We start from the raw sequence: 17,013 nt of genomic DNA on the forward strand, positions 1-17,013 counted from the left end.
AGAGAGACATCTTCTATTGGCTCGACCCTGCAGGGGGCGGTGCCTCTTTTTGAGCCGTGGAGGCTTTGGGGCTTTGTAGTCTGGAGGCTCGGGCGGGTCGTTCCCAGCATTCCTTGCGCGGGTCAGACGACTTCCGGTAGCGGAACTCACCGGGTGTGCAGGTGAGGGCTGGTGTCGGGGCCTGCGGTGGGCTGGTGGCTGTTCTCCGGTGGCTGGGGGGGGGCAGCTTGGGCGCAGCCGCCTATGGGGCTGTCCCCAGGCGGTGGTCGGTCTTGGTGGGCCCACGGCTGGAGCGGTTCTAGTCTGTTTACTGGCCTGCCCCGATGTGGGGCCGAAAACCGGGTTCCTAGGAGGGCCTTGGGGGAGCTGTGGCCTGGTGAGGTGCAGGGATAATGTGCCTGCAAACTGTTTTGCTATGAGACTTTTGGTACCAGCTGTGTAGTTACTGTCTTGACAACTATAATCAGGCTTGCTCCTCTTCAAGTGCATCGTTGCGTGACTGAGTCCTGCCCGGCACTGAGCCCTGGGGGCTGTGGTGTCCAGCTGCACTGAAGTGCTGTTCTTTGTTTGGCGTAGTCTCTGTGCTGGGAAATGCACTCCCGAATGCGGCTTTTGAAATGCTTTTGTGCTTCTTACTTTGTCTTTTTGGGAGCATGTTATGTGTTTTAATATGCCTCAGAGTGCCAGGTTTGTGGTACAGATGAAGAGCTTGGTGCCTTTTCAACAGGTATGTGTAGGATTGAACCTAGGCGTTGTGGGTCCTCAGCTGGAGCTCGAGCTGCAGGAATACTTTCTCTCACACACCACTATCCTGTGAAACCTGATGCAGTTCCTACAGCGGTAATGTGTGTGTCCATCTCTGGTCAGTCAGCAGACAACAGTAGTGTGAAGATGAGTTGTTCTGGCTCTGGGAGTGCTTGTTGTTGTGATCGAGCTGGTAACAACTATTTGTGTCTATACAAGAGTGTAATAAGGCTTCTTATTTCCTCTAGTAGGTTCTTGCTGAATTTAGTGGAGATAGAACTAAGTCAGGAGCAGAAATGAAGCATGGCTTAGTTGGAAACTAACAACCTCCACAGTTGTGCTGTCTTGTGTCCTTTGGGACAGAAGGACCTGTGTGGAAGAGCATGTGGGAGAATGAATATAGCAGAGCCAGTGCAGCTTAATGGTGCCTGATAAGTGGTGATTAACAGCTGGATTTGTTTTGTGTTGGGGTATGGTTGCCTTAGTTGCTTCTCAAACTGCCTCCCATTTATTTTAGTGTGGCTCTTCTGCCACTCTTTTATCTACTGTCACTTGTTCCTTGGGCTTATCTTCCAAAAAGATATATTGAGGTGCTTTTTGCTGCAGTTTTCATGCTAAGTTTTTATGGTATATTTCTTTTTTTCTGCCTTCTGGTTTTCTCATCTGCTCAGGCAGCAAGCTCTCTGAATCCATGACAGTGTGGTGTTTACTACCTACTCTGAGTCTCAGCACTGTAGAGTTCTGATCCTGATAAGTAGCTAGGTGTTGATGCAGTAAACATAATAACAGCCTCATGAGGCTGAGTAAGGTCTCTAACAAATGTGAACTTAATTGCTCTGCCCCAAAGCAAGAGAACAGCCTGTAAATGTTCAGGAGGTCTTTATCTAGCTTATTCTTAGCAACTGAATCTCTGCTGGTAATCTATCACGGTACTCTTGTTTTTACTTTTACAAGGATTTTTGTGGTCTTTAACAAAAATCTTCCGTGCCACAACTTAGGCCTGTTATGTCCTGTCATGTTCACCATGGCCACAAGGAACAGATTATTTCTGTCATCCTCTGCAACAACCATTAATGTGTTTGAAGGCTGTTATTACATGTCCTCTCCAGGCATCTCCTCTTTAGACCAGACAACTCTGATTTTATTTCACCCAGTCTTTTTGTTTCCGTCCTTAGGGCTCTGGTCACTTTTACTGTTCTCCTGTAGATTCTGTTCAGCTGTCCTCTGTATTTTCTCAGGTGCTAGCATGACAGACATCATACTCCAGTTCAGGCTGGGGTGAAGTCAAAAAAAAGCAAATATGTAGGCAGTTAGAGCATGGTGCAGGTGGTAGGAATGAGGCTGAGAGTCTTGAATATTCTGGAGTCAAACATAACCTTTCTGTCATGTCAATATTGCCCTGTTGACTATGGATCAACAGCCAAAGTTGTGTTGGTAACTAGCACCTGATGTGGGGCTGATTCTGATGAAAACCAAACATCTGTGTGTTTTATAGTTAATGTAGCCAATTAACAAGGAGGTCTGTGGAGAGAACAGTGAGCTTCGCTTCCACCTGAACCTGCTTCTACAAACTGTCCTGGATTTCACCTCCTTTAACTAACTGTGAACATGCCTTTTTGCCTTCCAGGGGCAGCTTTAATCTGTTGTAGTTAGAAACACTCCTACTTTTCCCCCTTATGACCCACCTAAATCCACTTAACATCTCCTTGTATTTTGATTGTAAGGTATTCAGGTCTTTGATTTGTGTTCTGCCTGGTATATTCTTGCCTGAGGCCTCTGGGTTGCTAGTGTAATACAAATTACTGCTATTAGGTAAAATAGGTACTTTTGCAGATATCTTAAGAAAGGAATCGTTTATTACCACCACATGCTGATTAGGTAGAATGGATGGTGGTTTTGTAGACTTAAACTGAACGAGGAGTGGAGAAAAAAAAACAGGGTGTGGGAGAAAGGGTCCAGATGGGGAATGGAGAGGTAGGAATTAAAGGTGTTTTGCTTATAAGAAAAGGGCTGGTTCTTGCAAGACACTCCCAATTGTTTAGACACTGTAAGTGTGGTTCTGAAATGTTACAGCTGAGGCAATCTAAAGAGTAACTGCTACTGAAAAGCATGTTCCTGCTTTCTTTTATTCTTCACCAGTGCCAAATTTGGCATTTGCATGACCCCAGAATGAATTGGTCTGAGGAATTAAACTGGCAGGAAATTATCAGGAAAAAGAAAGCATACTTTATGTTGGCTTAGCTGCCCACTATAATATGTAGTGGGATGAGGCAAACCCCAGAAGTGCTGCACGGTGGGCGATGAGACTACAGGGAGAAGAATGTGCTTCCTGTTGGATTGACTTGAATGTAGGCTGAAACTGCAGCTGAAGACCTCAGATGATAGACCAGCTGTGTTGAACAGCTTTTTATGAAGTGCCAAACAAGAACACTCTCCTGTGAGTGGTTAAAATGATTAATATGCAATTGCTCCCTAAGGCTAGGGATGGGAAATAAACCTTTCAGACAGTCATGAAACTACTAGCTTTGTAATTAAGTTACTGTCTGCAGGATGGTGGACATGCTCAGATAATGAATGGGCAGGTGCACTGCTGCTCAAAGTGTTTCCGCAATTTCCAAGATTCACAGAGATGAGACTGGGCTGCTTCTGAAGTGCTGAAACAATAAATGGTAAAAACAATCTACTTGCAACCTGATGACATAACAAAGTGTGGACCCTATTCAGGTGATACTAACTGCTTTTGAGAGCAGTGGACAGTTGTCATTATTAATGACCATGTATTAATTTAAGCAGGGCCATCCTGTAATATAAGAGAGATGGAAAAAGACCAGGAACATCTGACACATGAATTCTTAATTCCCTCTGAATTATAAAACATGCAGACTAAGAATTACATCCTTTTGTATAACACTAAGCATGCCATCAGCGCTTAAATAGGTGTTTAGTCTTCTCTTGACGAGGGTATCCAAAGCTGCCTTAGGCATATTTTGATTAGAAGGGGAGGAAATAAAGTCAGTGCTTCTGAAGTCTTAAAATGAGATTTGAAAGATGGGGTTTTTTAGCATTATTGGCTTTTATTTTTCCAGTGTATTCAAATCCCAGAGGCCACTGCAGCAAGAAAGAACTGCCAGGAAAAACTCCTCAGCAAGACTTACTGCTTCAGGCTAAGGAGGTGATCAAAGTACAGGTAGGAATTTGAAACACTGTACCTCTGAGATGACCTTGCCTTCCGAGCTCCATGGCTCCAAGGGTGATGCCGTGTTCTATAGAAAATGGAGATCGGCAGCTAAAAGTTCTGCTTTGCTTTGGTTACTCAGGGTGGAATGTCAGAGCTGAGTGATGAAGCCAGTGAGTCGGAGCTGCTGAGCCGCAGTCTTTCCATGTGGCATGGGGTCGGTCAGATGATCTGTCGGGAAGAGCTGGACGTTCCCCTGGACTTGCATACAGCCGCCTCCGTCGGCCAGTATGAAGTGGTGCAGGAGTGTATTCAGCGGTAAGGAGGGACTGGGGAGGGCACAGGTCTGTGGTTACTTGCTGCCAGTTATGTTTTTTACTGGCTACTGTACAGGTTGGTCTAACATTGCAACAGGGACACATCACTGGAACTCCCAAGGGGTTCTTAGGCACAGAGTTTCAAGGGGCAAGTCTACTGATAAAAATTGTCTCCTTAGGGATTTGGTGGAAGTTGTGCTGGACCTGGTAGGAATTCCCATACAGGCTTCAGTGCTAGAATGTTTTTCAGCCTTCTTTCAATACAGTGATGGTAGCAAGAGGCTGCAGGAGCCTTCTGTGATCTACAACACCAGGACAGTAGTTCAACTGAACTTTTTTCTCTGTTGTGTAGAGGAGATCTGGATTTAAATAAGAGGAATTGTGGTGGCTGGACTCCACTGATGTATGCCTCCTACATTGGCCATGACACCATTGTGCACCTGCTGCTGGAGGCGGGAGTGAATGTGAACATCCCAACACCAGAAGGGCAGACACCGCTCATGCTGGCCTCCAGCTGTGGAAATGAAAGTGTTGCTTACTTTCTTCTACAGGTGTGTATCCCATAATAAACAGGTAATGCCACAGTATATGGTTTAAATGCACAGGGTAGGATTCTCCACCAGTTGCAACCAAAGTGGGCAATTTGTGTTCTGTCGTGAGTTCAGCTTCCTGACAGGGATTTAAACTCTGTTGGTATCACAGCACAGAGGGGCAGCGGCTAAAAGACCCAGCAGAGGGGGTGCAGTAAAGAACATTCTCTGTTCTCTTGAAGCAAGGCGCAGAGCTGGAGATGAAGGATATTCATGGTTGGACTGCCTTGTTTCACTGCACCAGCGCTGGACATCAGCAGATGGTCAAGTTCTTACTGGACAATGGGGCGAATGCCAACTGCAAGTAAGGAGGAATCTGTGATTTCATTTCTCAAAAGATGTTGCATTTCAGATATGAAAGCATCAGTTGGCATCTGAATGCACTCAAAAGACGGACAGGGAGAGACGCTGGCTTTTGTCTTTCCTCCTGTAACTATGGCACACTCTGTTAGCTAATACAAGGACAGGTGACCTGCAAACTGAACAGTGAAGTCTGCCCATATTGTCACTATTTGTTTAATTAAGATCAAGAGAAATTAGACTTACTGCTTGTTTAATTATTGGCTAAACTCTAAAAGCAAATAGGCGCAATGCTTTCTGAACTCAAGTATGCTTTACAAGTCTTTCTGTTGAATTTTCTGTGTACTTGGAGTTCAGTTTGTTTTTTTTGAAGTGCGCAGTGCGTTCCCATGCCTTGGGAACTGCCTGTACATTTATGCATATTGAATTGCCTGAGGTCAACAAGAGGTTCTTGCTTTGTTAGCTCCTGTAAAACTGATTTTTGCCGCTGAAAGGCAGATCTGCAACTGGAAGAGTAATCTGTTGCTATGCAGCCAATAGAGTAACACTTACTCAATCTCCGCTGGGAGTTTTACTGAGATAGAGCAGAGTGCAGCAGAACAGCCAAAACATGGCAGAGTTTGATCCGCTGAGGGTAGAAGCTGGAGATGCCCTATTAGGTTATGGCAAAGACTGCAGCATATTTAAGCTTTGATTATCCTAGTCCATGTGTATGTTTGTTCTCTCTCTAGGGAACCAGTGTATGGATATACACCTCTGATGGAAGCAGCTGCTTCTGGCCACGAGATAATTGTTCAGTACCTTCTCAGTCATGTAAGTCTCTCGACACTTTTCTGTAAAGCTGAAAATCTGTGATTCCAGCCCTCAGAGGAAGATCCACAAGCTTGACACCAGACTTTGAGTGTTATGTTTGATCCTTGATGAGTCACCTCTGAAGTCCAAGACTTCCAGGACTGTTCTCTAAGTACCTGCTTTCTGAAGGCTAGTACTCTGATTTTATGCTGACCTTGCACAAATAGGAGTGAGGTCTAACTGTCCAGATTTAACTGAATAAGGACTGAATTAGAAAATAGCTAAAATGGTAATCTCTGTATTGTGTTTACAGGTTTGTATACTCAGGCTAGTGGGCATCTTCTACCTCCAAAAGCTTATGAGCACACATGTCTCAATGCTAAATAACTTGTTTTTAATACACGTTTAACTGGTCCAGCTACTTCCAGAAGGAGGCAGCAATGCAAAACATTTTTCAGATAAAACAAACTAGTTCCCCATGGCAATGTGCAAGAGCCATATACCCAGGCTGCTTGGCATTCAGGGGTTGGGGAGACTGCATAACTAGAAAGGCAACAAGGTATTAGTGGAGCTTGAACTGTCTATCAAAGGTGAGCTTGTGTTTCTGATGGAGGAACAAAGACAATTCTTTGGCTTCTTTCAATTTTTGTATGTAGTACGTTTTAAACATGTATTCCTTTTCTTTAGGGAGTGAAGGCAGATCTCAGAGATAACACTGGAGCCACAGCACGGACGCTGGCCATGAAGTATGGACATACAAAGATTGTGGGGCTGATAGATTTGCATGCAGCCCCAGTGCCCAAGGTCTTCTGCAGGGGTCCAAGTAAGACAGATGTTTTAGCTTGTTCATTTTAAGATGGAGCCTGAAGAGAGGTGTTTGATATTTTGAAAGTGTGTTACTGTGTGTATGGGGTAGTACTAGCTGGTCTGTCCTGGAAATTCCGTCATTTTTGAGGACGGAAGATGTATGGATCCAACAGTTTCTTGTCTGTTGGCCCTTTTCTGACCTAGATAACCTGTTTCACACTCCCTCTTTTAACATTTCCTTTTTTTTCCACTGCATTTATAGGACCAGTAGCAAATCAAGTAGGTAAATGAATTGCTGTGCTGCTAACAATCTGTGTTTGAACTACAGGAAAATATGAAGAGCTGAGTTCCTCGGATGAATCATGTTCTGCTCCCCAGAGACAGAGACCTGTTCGTAGGACCAAGGGTCCCAGTATCCATGATGGGCCCCAGGCTTTGGCTAAGATAACGGCAGTTGGAATCGGTGGAAAGAAGCAGTCTTGCTATGGTGAGAATAGTTAGAAGCCTAATTGAGAGTCCTTTGAGGTCTCAGATGCATTGTAGCTATTTCTGGACCATCAATTTTTTCTCTTCATTTGGGATTCATGTATGGTTTGTACAGAAACAAAGATAGCAGACACCATCATACAAGGCTGGCTAATATCTGGTTTAAAAAGAAATCCACCTGAACTCTTGTCAGGGCTGGATATTGATGAGTGGAACACTTCTGTGGAACAACCACTGCTCTTACCTGAATTACTGTTCCCCTGACTCTTGAGAACAGTCCAGCTTCCCTTTTTTTGAGGAAGGCTCAAAAGCTTGAGAAACCTTCTCAAGCTGATGACAGAGGAAGTGGTCACACCGGCCAAGAAATCATCGGTCATGAAAGTGAACTTGCTGCTCCTAGACCTGTCAGTTTTGTTTTCCCTGATGCTTGAAATGCTACTGAAAATGAGATTATAAAACCTTTGCAGTAGGCCAAGAAAAAGATGATCTCAGTTCAGACATCAACCCCTGGATGCAATGGTATGAGTTTTTTCTTGTGTGTGTGTCATAGCCAGAGGTGTTTCTCGGGCTGATTACCTAGTTGTCTAGAATAACCAAGAATATGGACTTAATGAACAGAACTCTGAACATGCTTTTGTCTTGATACAGACACATATTATCCTACAGGCAGTGGCTGTATCAAAATGATACTGTCAGCTTCTTAAATGGTAGTGGGATACTCCTAGTGTTTTAACACAGATGCAGAGGGTCTGTTTTTACAGGGTGTGCTTGGTTGGGGAGGGGACATAGTTGTCATCTTCCTGTCAAGCAGATGTTTTTCCCCTTTGATAATTTGGGTATGAAGAAGAAAGGAAATGCTGAAAGCTGCTATTTAAGGTGCATTTCTGCTATGAGGCTGTTTCCTCTGACTTTTTTCCAATGCAACCATCTAGACCAAGTACAGCTGATGTGTGTTTGTGTGAGGGAGACTGTAGGCATATGCATTTCTCAGTTTTTCTCCATGCTTTTTAGAATGAAACCTCCTAGTTGAGAAGACAGTCTTTCAAATCCCTGAGTGGTTGCTTTTCCTGCTGGATTTGCATCCTAATCTTTGTATGTTCTCCCTTCCTCTTGCACACAGAGCAGGTCCCTCCTCATGGCTATGTTACCTTCAATGATGATGGCAGCTGTGAAGCAGATGATATCCGGAATCGGGATGTTACCTCTCCAATTAATGAGCAGGATGTGGAGAGCAGCAGCAGCAGGGGTAAGTCACTGTCTCAGAAAATAGTCTGGCTTGCAGTGCACACCTGGATGTGAGACCAACCTCTTGGCTTGCATATTCCTTTCCCACTGAGATGTTGAGGATTGGAGTATCTCTCTGGGATGGGGGAGGGAATTGTGGGGAAAAAAGGTAAAACTTGTGGGTTGAGACAAAGACAGTTTAGCAGGACAGAAAAGGAAGGGAAAATAATAATAATGATGCAAGAATATACAAAACAAGTGATGCACAATGCAATTGCTCACCACCTGCTGACCCATGCCCAGCCAGTCCCTGAGCAGCGGGCTACCACCCCCTGGCCAACTCCCCCCAGTTTTATTGTTCAGCATGATGCCATATGGTGTGGAAAATCCCTTGGGTCAGTTGGGGTCAGCTGTCCTGGCTGTGTCCCCTCCCAGCTTCTTGTGCCCCCCGCAGCCTCCTTGCTGGCAGGACAGCATGGGAAGCTGAAAAGTCCTTGTCTTAGTGTAAGCACTGCAAAGCAACAACTAAAACATCAGTGTGTTATAAAGATTATTCTCACACTAAATCCAAAACACAGCACTGTACCAGCTCCTAGGAAGAAAATTAACTCTATCCCAGCTGAAACTAGGGCACCACCCCGTAACCAGGAGCCTCACAGAAACACAGTCAGCCTTCCTGTTCTCTGTGGTACTAAACAGACTTGGAGAAAGATTAGTGCCTGGGATCAGACACGTGATATATCTGTCTTGGAATTGTCTTGTCATGAGTGCTGCATGTGGAGCCTTGCTCTGGGTTTCTCCTTTACACCTCCAGCAGGTTTTGCTGGTAATTGTGTAGCAAGAACAGCACTGAGTGTAAGAAAGTTGAACCTCAAACTTTTTTCCTATTCTTTTCCAGAGGATAACGTTTTCTTCACCAACAACTTAGCAACCATCAGGAGCAGTAGCAGCAGCAGTGAATGCCTGACCAAAGCTCTGGGAGTCAGCAGTGAAGGCTCCTTGGAAAGCAATGAGGTGGGGTTTTCAATTTTCCTTTCTCTGCTTTCAGCTTGGCCAGTGCTGTCACCCTTCCACAACCTGCTATGACTGTACCTCCACAGGAGCTGTAGCACCAGGCTGGGTGAGGAAAGGTAGTATTACCTTTACATATAAAACCAATTTCCATCATTTGAAGACTATGGATTGGCTTGTTTGATCTCCAGCTAGTAGCCAACTCCTGGAGCACGTTCACTCTAGAGTAGGTTGTTGATGGCTACTCAGCGATTTTTAAGTTCTCTCCAGCTTTTGAACTCTCTGGAGACTTCTAGCTACATGGTGGTCAAGAAAGGATGTGACTTGTTAGAGCTGAGTCAGTCCTTGAGCTGGGCGAGATAGCAGGCAGTATAGTTAAGATTTAGAGAAGCACAGCAGTGCTGTATTGGCAAAGTACAGAAAGGGGAAGAGGTTGGAGTTTACTCCATGCTTCAAGTTACAGCTCACATGGTTCAAGACCTAGCTCTGGGGCTGATGTACAGAAGGGTGATGTAGCTGAATATGAGCAAAAGTCCTTTGTATCTCGAGGAACGTCTCATGGGTAGAATTCGAGTGTGTTGTGTTGGTTCAGGGAGGATTCAGCATGCTCTTTGCTCTGGCATTTCTTCTTTCTAAGCTAGGATCGCAAGAGCCTGATACTGTTCTGTGGTACCAGGCTGCCATCTTCTGAGTGACTTGACTCAGCCCTACCTAAGAAAGACTTTGTTAGTCTTTGTTGCCTGTGTTTGTGGACCACTGCCTGGATTTAGAGCTTGGGACTCAAAGGACTCTGTGCCTGTTAGCTGTAGTGATCCTGACATGTTTGCGTGATCATCCTTGACTTTTACATTTTGTGGGTTTTTTCTTTCTTTTTCAGGATTCTGACCATGCAAACAGTCCCCCTAGTCGGAAACAAGCCAAGAGCTTTAAGATCAAGAACCGCTACAGCAACAGTGATAGCCAGTGGACCCACTGCCCAGGGAAAGCTGGGGGCTCTAGTCAGCACCTAATCCTTCCCGAGCCCCCTGCCTATACAGGGCCCCAGGTAACTATGCACAGAAAGTTGTCTCTGAAGTAATGCAGGCTGTGTCACTGTATCAAGCGTGGGAGGTTTTTCCAAGGTTACCTAAGCTGCTTTCTTGGCCTTCTCAGATAAAAGGGAAGTTGTCACCAAAATACCTTTGATTCCAAACCTCTACCCAAACTTAAATGCTTGTGAAACAGCAGTTTCTTGTACAAAGAACTGTTTACTTAGATGTTGCTGTTGCTTGAATGAGTATTCTAGACCCTTCAGGCCTGTGGATGTGCTACCAAAAGTGTCTGTGGTGTGGGTTGGGGTAGATATTGGTGTGTCTGTCTTCTCTGCATTTGTTGCAAGAGGTAATGGCTGCAGCAGACAGACCAGTGCTGTTGTGTGACTATGGAGAAAGGCAGTTAACCAGGGGAAGTCATGGTTGCTTCTAGAACCCAGGAAGGCATAACCGAAACATGAGGAAGCAGATCTTTATGATTAAGAGGAATGGTAATGCTTTTGCTTATGAGGGTATAAATAAGTTTGTTTCGGATGGGCTGCAGGACCTGGCAACGTTCCTTGAGCAGATTGGGTGCCTGAAGTATCTGCAAGTGTTTGAGGAGCAAGATGTTGACCTCCGGATCTTCTTGACCCTCACAGAGAGTGATCTGAAGGAAATAGGCATCACGTGAGTGTCTGTAGTGTAGTTCTCATCGTTTCCCTTACAAACCATGCACACAGCCTGGTCAGGGAAGTTTAGCTAGTGAGTGCTTTTCTGTTATGGCTGTCTCCCACACAATTTTGATATCTCCTAGTTCTTAGCTATAACAGGCTCATGTTTTGGGAGGTGCCTTGGAGGAACCAGGAGGCTGCAGAAGCCCTTGTGGCATCCCGTTGGGCCTAGGGACAGATGGTGCCGTGTTTGGTCCCTGACAGTTTGCCATTCTCCCTCCAGTCTGTTTGGACCCAAGAGGAAGATGACTTCTGCCATTGCCCGATGGCACAGCAACGCCCGGCCGCCCAGTGATGCCCTGGAGCTGGCCTATGCAGATCGGCTGGAGGCTGAGATGCAGGAATTGGCCATTCAGCTGCACAAGGTAAGAAGTCTGCCACAAGCTGCTCAGTGCCTTGTCACACTGCAGTGTGATCGGTAGCATATTTTTATGTTGTGCCTCTAATGGCCTGGGGTAAAGGAAAAGACATAGCTTTCAGTGGACATGCTTGGTGTCAAGTACGTTAGGTAACACCGTAAGTGCAGCTTATCCACTTCTCATCCTCTGTGCTCCATGCTTGTGAAGCCTTTAACATCTCTGCTTCCCATCCACCTGAGAACTAAAAGGGCAAGTGAGAGGAACTGAATACCTACTCTTCTTTAGTCCTGTCACTTTTATGGTAAAGTTGTGCAGCCCTTTAGTGAACAGACTTCTGTTGATTTTTGGAGACTGGGCCTACTGAGTATCTTTGCAAATGGAGAGGAAGGGGGAATTGTAACCGTGGGGCTGGCCTTGATGTGGAGAGAAACTGTATTCAGTGTGCAAGCCTTATCCAGCTTCATTTCCCACTGGGTTAGGTGCACTTTTGCAGGAACTCTCTGGCTGCCTAAGCCATTAAAATAGCAGGGATTGCAGGGATGTGTCAGAGGAGGCACATATGAGTGTGATGCACAATACTCGCAGCCTAATCATCCCTTCTGCTCTGCTGTAGAGGTGTGAAGAGGTGGAGGTGATGAAGGGCCAGGTGTGCCAGGAGCAGAAGCTGCGTGCAGTGGCTGAGAGCTGTTTGATGGAGCGAGATGAGACCTGGAATGCTATCCAGTGCCAGCTCAGAGAGGCTCAGGCCATCACCAAGGATGCTGGAGTCCTGCTGGATCAGATCAAGTAAGTCATTCCCAAGAAATGGCACTGAGGCTACTGGCCCGTACAGAGATCAGAGGTCATACTGGCAGTCTAACAAGTGATGCTTGGCATAAAGCAGGAGAGCTCACCAGGCATCTGAACCCATTTTGGATCCTGCCTGACTTTCTGTGGTGAAAAGTCACAACGACGTGAGCCAATGTGAAGCCTTAATCAGATGCATGAGCTCTAAATGGCCTGACTTTTCAGAGATGCTGAGTGCTCCGGTTTCAACTAGAAGGAACCAAAAGGCCAGATGGTTTGTTTGTGCTTACATGAGACCTAGTGACCAAGATGTAACTTGGTGATTGGGTGAAGGCAGGAAAGAGCTTTTAATTTCTAAACTGTATCAAAGGACTAACAATGTCTTGCGCTGGCTAGTGAAGAATACTTTTCTTGCAACTCTGACACCTAGCAGAAAAACCTGCCCTCTTCACGTTGGGTCTTGCCTTTGAGTTCCTACCTCCTAATATACCTTCTGTTGCCTTTGTGGTGCTTTTCTCCCTGCCTCAGTTGGATTCCGCTATGGGGCTCTGTTCTGTCCACTGATAAAACAGACATGTCCTTGAAGGTGACATCAATCCCTCTGAACATGAGGAAGAACTTCTGTACTTTGAGGGTGGCCGAGCACTGGCACAGGCTGCACAGAGAGGTTATGGAGTCTTCTCCTCTGGAGATATTCAAAACCTGCCTGGACGTGATCCTGTGCAACTGCTGTAGGTGACCCTGCTTGGCAGGGGGGTTGGTTGATCTCCAGAGGTCCCTTCCAACCTGACCAGTCTGTGATTCTGTAATCCTACTGCTTATAGATCCTAGCCCAACAGGGAATGGGATCTGCTTGCTACCAAGCCAGGATGAACTGGGATTGGCTTTCAGAAGGACAGCAGAGCAATATTCCCAGCTGCAAGGGACAGAGCACTTGTTTTTCCCTCTGACTGAGAAGCTGTCTGCCTTGTAGAAGGCCCCTGCCATGATCTGAGGATACACTGTTTGAATTGATGGTACAATGATGATGGCCAAAGAGCCTTGTATGCCTCTCTTGCTTTGACCTGATGCCTCTTGTGAAGTAGCTTCATTTGCCCATTAGAAACTGGGGATCAGGCTTGATTCTCATATAAACCAGGCGCAGCCCCTGACTTGGGCTTTCTCCTGCTCACCCCGCCCCCTCCTTCTCTTCTCCCCCCGCAGCTCCTCTGTGGACAGGGGCAGAGATTGCTGTGGAGATGGGGCACAGTGGAGAGCGCCCTGAGCTTTGTCTGGGGCTCGTCTTCCTCTTCCTGGGAAGGAACAAGGAGCAGTTTGTAACCCAGGGCGTTAGATGTGGTCCCTCCGCACCCCAAGCAGGTACTTGCAGGATGTAGGAGTGCAAAGACTGGCATGTTGTTCCAAGAAGTGTCCCTGTGCACTTCTAATGGGCTTTGTCTTGTTTGACAGATCCTGTCAAGCAGAACTGTCCTCCCGGCTAACCCAAGAGCAGGCAGTTGGCAGAGTGCTGGACACAAACGTGCAGCTGGGAACCGGTGAGAGCAGGCGGCCTGGTGAGCGTCCGGGTGAGGAAGACCTTATCAAACTACAGAAATGGGTGCAAGGGGTGGGTAGACGGCAGGAGACCCCAGAGCAAACCAAGTGCTTGTCTTTCCTTGCTGAAAGGATGAACTTAGAAGCAATTTGGAAATGGCTGAGCAGCCAAACCCTTAAATTTAATGTAAAAATTCTTGTTTGGGGAAAGCATTTAAAGCACTTGAGGCATTTGGACTTTAACTGCAGGAGCAGGAGTTTCTCAGCAACTTTTGATTCTTAGCAAGTGGGAAGTTTTTGGGTCTGGTGGGTGTTTGTGGCTAAAAACGCAAATAAGTAGCACAGGCATCCAGTGGCAGGCCTGCCTCACGGGCCTGTGGCTTCCCCTTCCTACACTGCAGCGTGTGGGCATCTCGGGTGGGTTACTGCACTGTGTGCTAGACCAAGGTCTGAATTGGAAGCCATGGTTTGTTCCCTGACCCAGTCTGGGGGATTGTGCTGTTCTGTCCGTGGGGCAAACTGCTGTACGTGGCTGGGCAGGCTTGGCCCATCAGCTCGTTATCTGGAGGAGTTAGGAAATGATCCTGCTGCCTGTGACATGCTTCCAGAGATGTGCTCATTGCTGCTTGTGTTTTGAGTGAGACCAGTAGAGATCCTGTTGATTTCTGTCCACTACATTCAATCTCTTTGAGATTCTCTTAATGTATGACCCAGCCAGTATTAAAAAAAAAGTGGTAGAATTGCCCGAAAAACCCCTCAGTTTGCCACAGGCAGTTCCAGCTCTCTTCCCATGTGACTCACAACCCCTAGCCAGAGCCACTTTGGGTGTGGGTGCTTCACAGCAACACCAAACCCTTGCCTCTACTCTGTCACAGAGAGCATGCAGATTGATTTAAATGTGTGGTTCCTCTTTCTTGCAGTGCTGGAAGGATGGCCACCTTCCCTGAAGTCTCTGAGCTTGCCTGAGCTGTCAGCTGTCCTAGAGGAGCGTGTGGGAGAAATGGGTAAGGTGGAGGAGGACTCTGGGTGCATGAAGTGACTCTTGTGCTGGAGGGGAGGCATAGCTGGGCAGGTGTTTGATGATTTGGCAGTGGTAGTTTGGAAGGACCTCACAATGTCCTCTCATTCAGGGAAGTCTCCAGGCTCTAAAATTGGTGCTGGCATTTTCTTGCACTTTACTCACTGCAAATCTTGGATTCTGCCTCGTCCGGGCTGAGAGAAAGGGGGTATGTGGCCCCCTGCATCTCTCCTGCTCGGTGGTCAGGGCTGCTTATGAAGTGGTTCCCAAATGCTGTGTCCCGTTCTCCTGGTGACAGGAACTTGTCCCAGCAAGAGGCAGTCAGAGAGTAGAGACGGTCCTGGTTTTGGGGCACTGGAAGCTGCAGGGGAGAAAGCAGCATGAAGGCCGGATAACAGGCTGAATGCAGACTGCAGCCTGTTCTTTACTGCTTGCTGGCCTATTCCAAACACTGATTTTTTATTTTTTTTTTTCCTTTTTGATTTGTTGACAGGAAAAGCTCTGCAAACTGTGACTCAAAACCTTCAAAGGCTCCAAGCCCCAGGGCAGAGAGGGCAGAGCTGGCTAGAGCCATAACAAAGCAGGAGGGTGAGTGAGAGCTAATGAGAGCCCCAGAGGGCTGTGGCATCAAGGGGGGCATCCTTCCTCCCAGCAAGTAACAGCCACCTGCTGCACGTACCCAGTGCTCGCTCGTGGCCTGCACACTGAGGCTGTACTCTAACTAGTCCTTATGTCCCCTCTGGTTGGTTTTCCCTTTGGAAAATCCTTAGTCCCCTCGTCTTTCTGTCCCACTGAAAGGGTGACTGTCGTCTTTTTTCCTGGTGGCTGCAGGGATACTGACGTCGGGTGACTCTTCCACCCGGAAGCTGAGTGTGCCTGGGAGAATGAGCGCAAGGGCCGTGCTGGCAGCACCGCAGCTCTGCTGAGTGCCACAGCAGCTGGCGGATGCGTGGAAGAAGGTCTCAGCCATCCGAGAACATGCCTGGGAGAATGAGGGACAGCAGAAGACAACAACCCGGCAGCTCTTTGGGCCTGACTGTTGTCTGGGTTCCCAGGATCATTGTTCATACCAAAAGGTTAGGTTAAGAGGAGAAGCACCAAGCCCAGAAGTTTTATCTGCCTTAAGCTTCCTGCAGCCCTTGTCATTCAGGGCTGTGTGGTGTTAGAAAGTTGACAGTTGCCTACAGCAATTGATTAATTATCCTTTTTTGCATCCCGTCCTCCCCAAGGCCTCTGACACTTGCCCTGGTTCCTTCTATGCCATGTGGATTGGCACAGAACGCGTCTCTGAAGCAATAGGGAAGGCATGTTTGTTGTGGATGGGTAAAGTGAGTACAGTTTGTAATGTTTGGCTCATTGAGCTGCAGCAAAGCTCATGCAGCCCTAGTCTCTAGCTAGAACGTCTGCCATCCCAGGTCTGTGCTTCAAAACCAGCCCACCCTGGTTTGGTTCAGATTCTTCCCCTGCTCAGGGGTTGTTTGTGATCATGTTATTCAGTCCTAAAAACCTCATTTTTGTGGTAAGTGCTTTATGGCAGAGACTCTGTTGGTCTGGTTTGTCAGTGCCAAGATCCCAACACTGACAGGGGCTGCAAGGCAGATGTTCCTCTGGAAGGACATGAGAGAGAAGAAAGAGCTTGAGACCGTTGGGTCTGCTGTGCCTCTGGCAAGCGGCAGAGTGCCAAGGCAGGCAGAACAAGAACGGAGGGAGAGATCTGTCCCACATAGGAGACGGGCAACAGAAATCACGTCCCAGATGTAGCTGTGGTGCAAAGCTTTGGTCTTCAACCACTGCCTGCCTTTGATTTCCAGACTTTAGTGTTTGGAACTAGTTCTGCCGAGGCATTCTCGTGTTGGTGGTGTGGGTGTTTCAAAGGGCAGACAAATAGTGCAGGAAGAGGCTGACTCTCCAGAGAGACTGTTCTATCTCTTGGAGCTGGGAGAGCAGCCACAAAGGCTCTAGTGGCAGTTATGTTGATGTAAAATGGTTTCCAGTGATTCTCTGTTCTTGTGTATTGCTGAGTCTTGTGGGAGGGGGGAAAAAATCCCAACAAACAACAAAACCTGAAGCCTTGATGAGTCTGGAAAAGTTTCCTTGGGAACAGGAAAAAAACTGTGTATTCCTTCA

The 17,013-nt window shown here is 46.9% G+C and overlaps 1 protein-coding gene across 1 annotated transcript; it reads left to right on the plus strand.

Annotated features, from left to right (window-relative positions):
* The first annotated feature begins 3,907 nt into the window (after positions 1-3,907).
* Positions 3,908-15,462, plus strand: ANKS3 (ankyrin repeat and sterile alpha motif domain containing 3). Its single transcript, XM_009708230.1, has 16 exons — positions 3,908-3,931; positions 4,062-4,237; positions 4,589-4,787; positions 5,009-5,130; positions 5,858-5,939; positions 6,606-6,741; positions 7,054-7,212; positions 8,332-8,457; positions 9,334-9,449; positions 10,324-10,491; positions 11,022-11,146; positions 11,414-11,555; positions 12,163-12,335; positions 13,785-13,900; positions 14,789-14,872; positions 15,380-15,462. The coding sequence occupies exons 2-16, from the start codon at positions 4,068-4,070 to the stop codon at positions 15,460-15,462; spliced, it is 2,001 nt and encodes a 666-aa protein (XP_009706532.1). The 5' UTR covers positions 3,908-3,931; positions 4,062-4,067.
* The last annotated feature ends 1,551 nt before the right edge of the window (positions 15,463-17,013 follow it).

Source organism: Cariama cristata, unplaced genomic scaffold, assembly GCF_000690535.1.
Source record: "Cariama cristata isolate BGI_N322 unplaced genomic scaffold, ASM69053v1 scaffold4409, whole genome shotgun sequence".
NCBI lineage: Eukaryota > Metazoa > Chordata > Aves > Cariamiformes > Cariamidae > Cariama > Cariama cristata.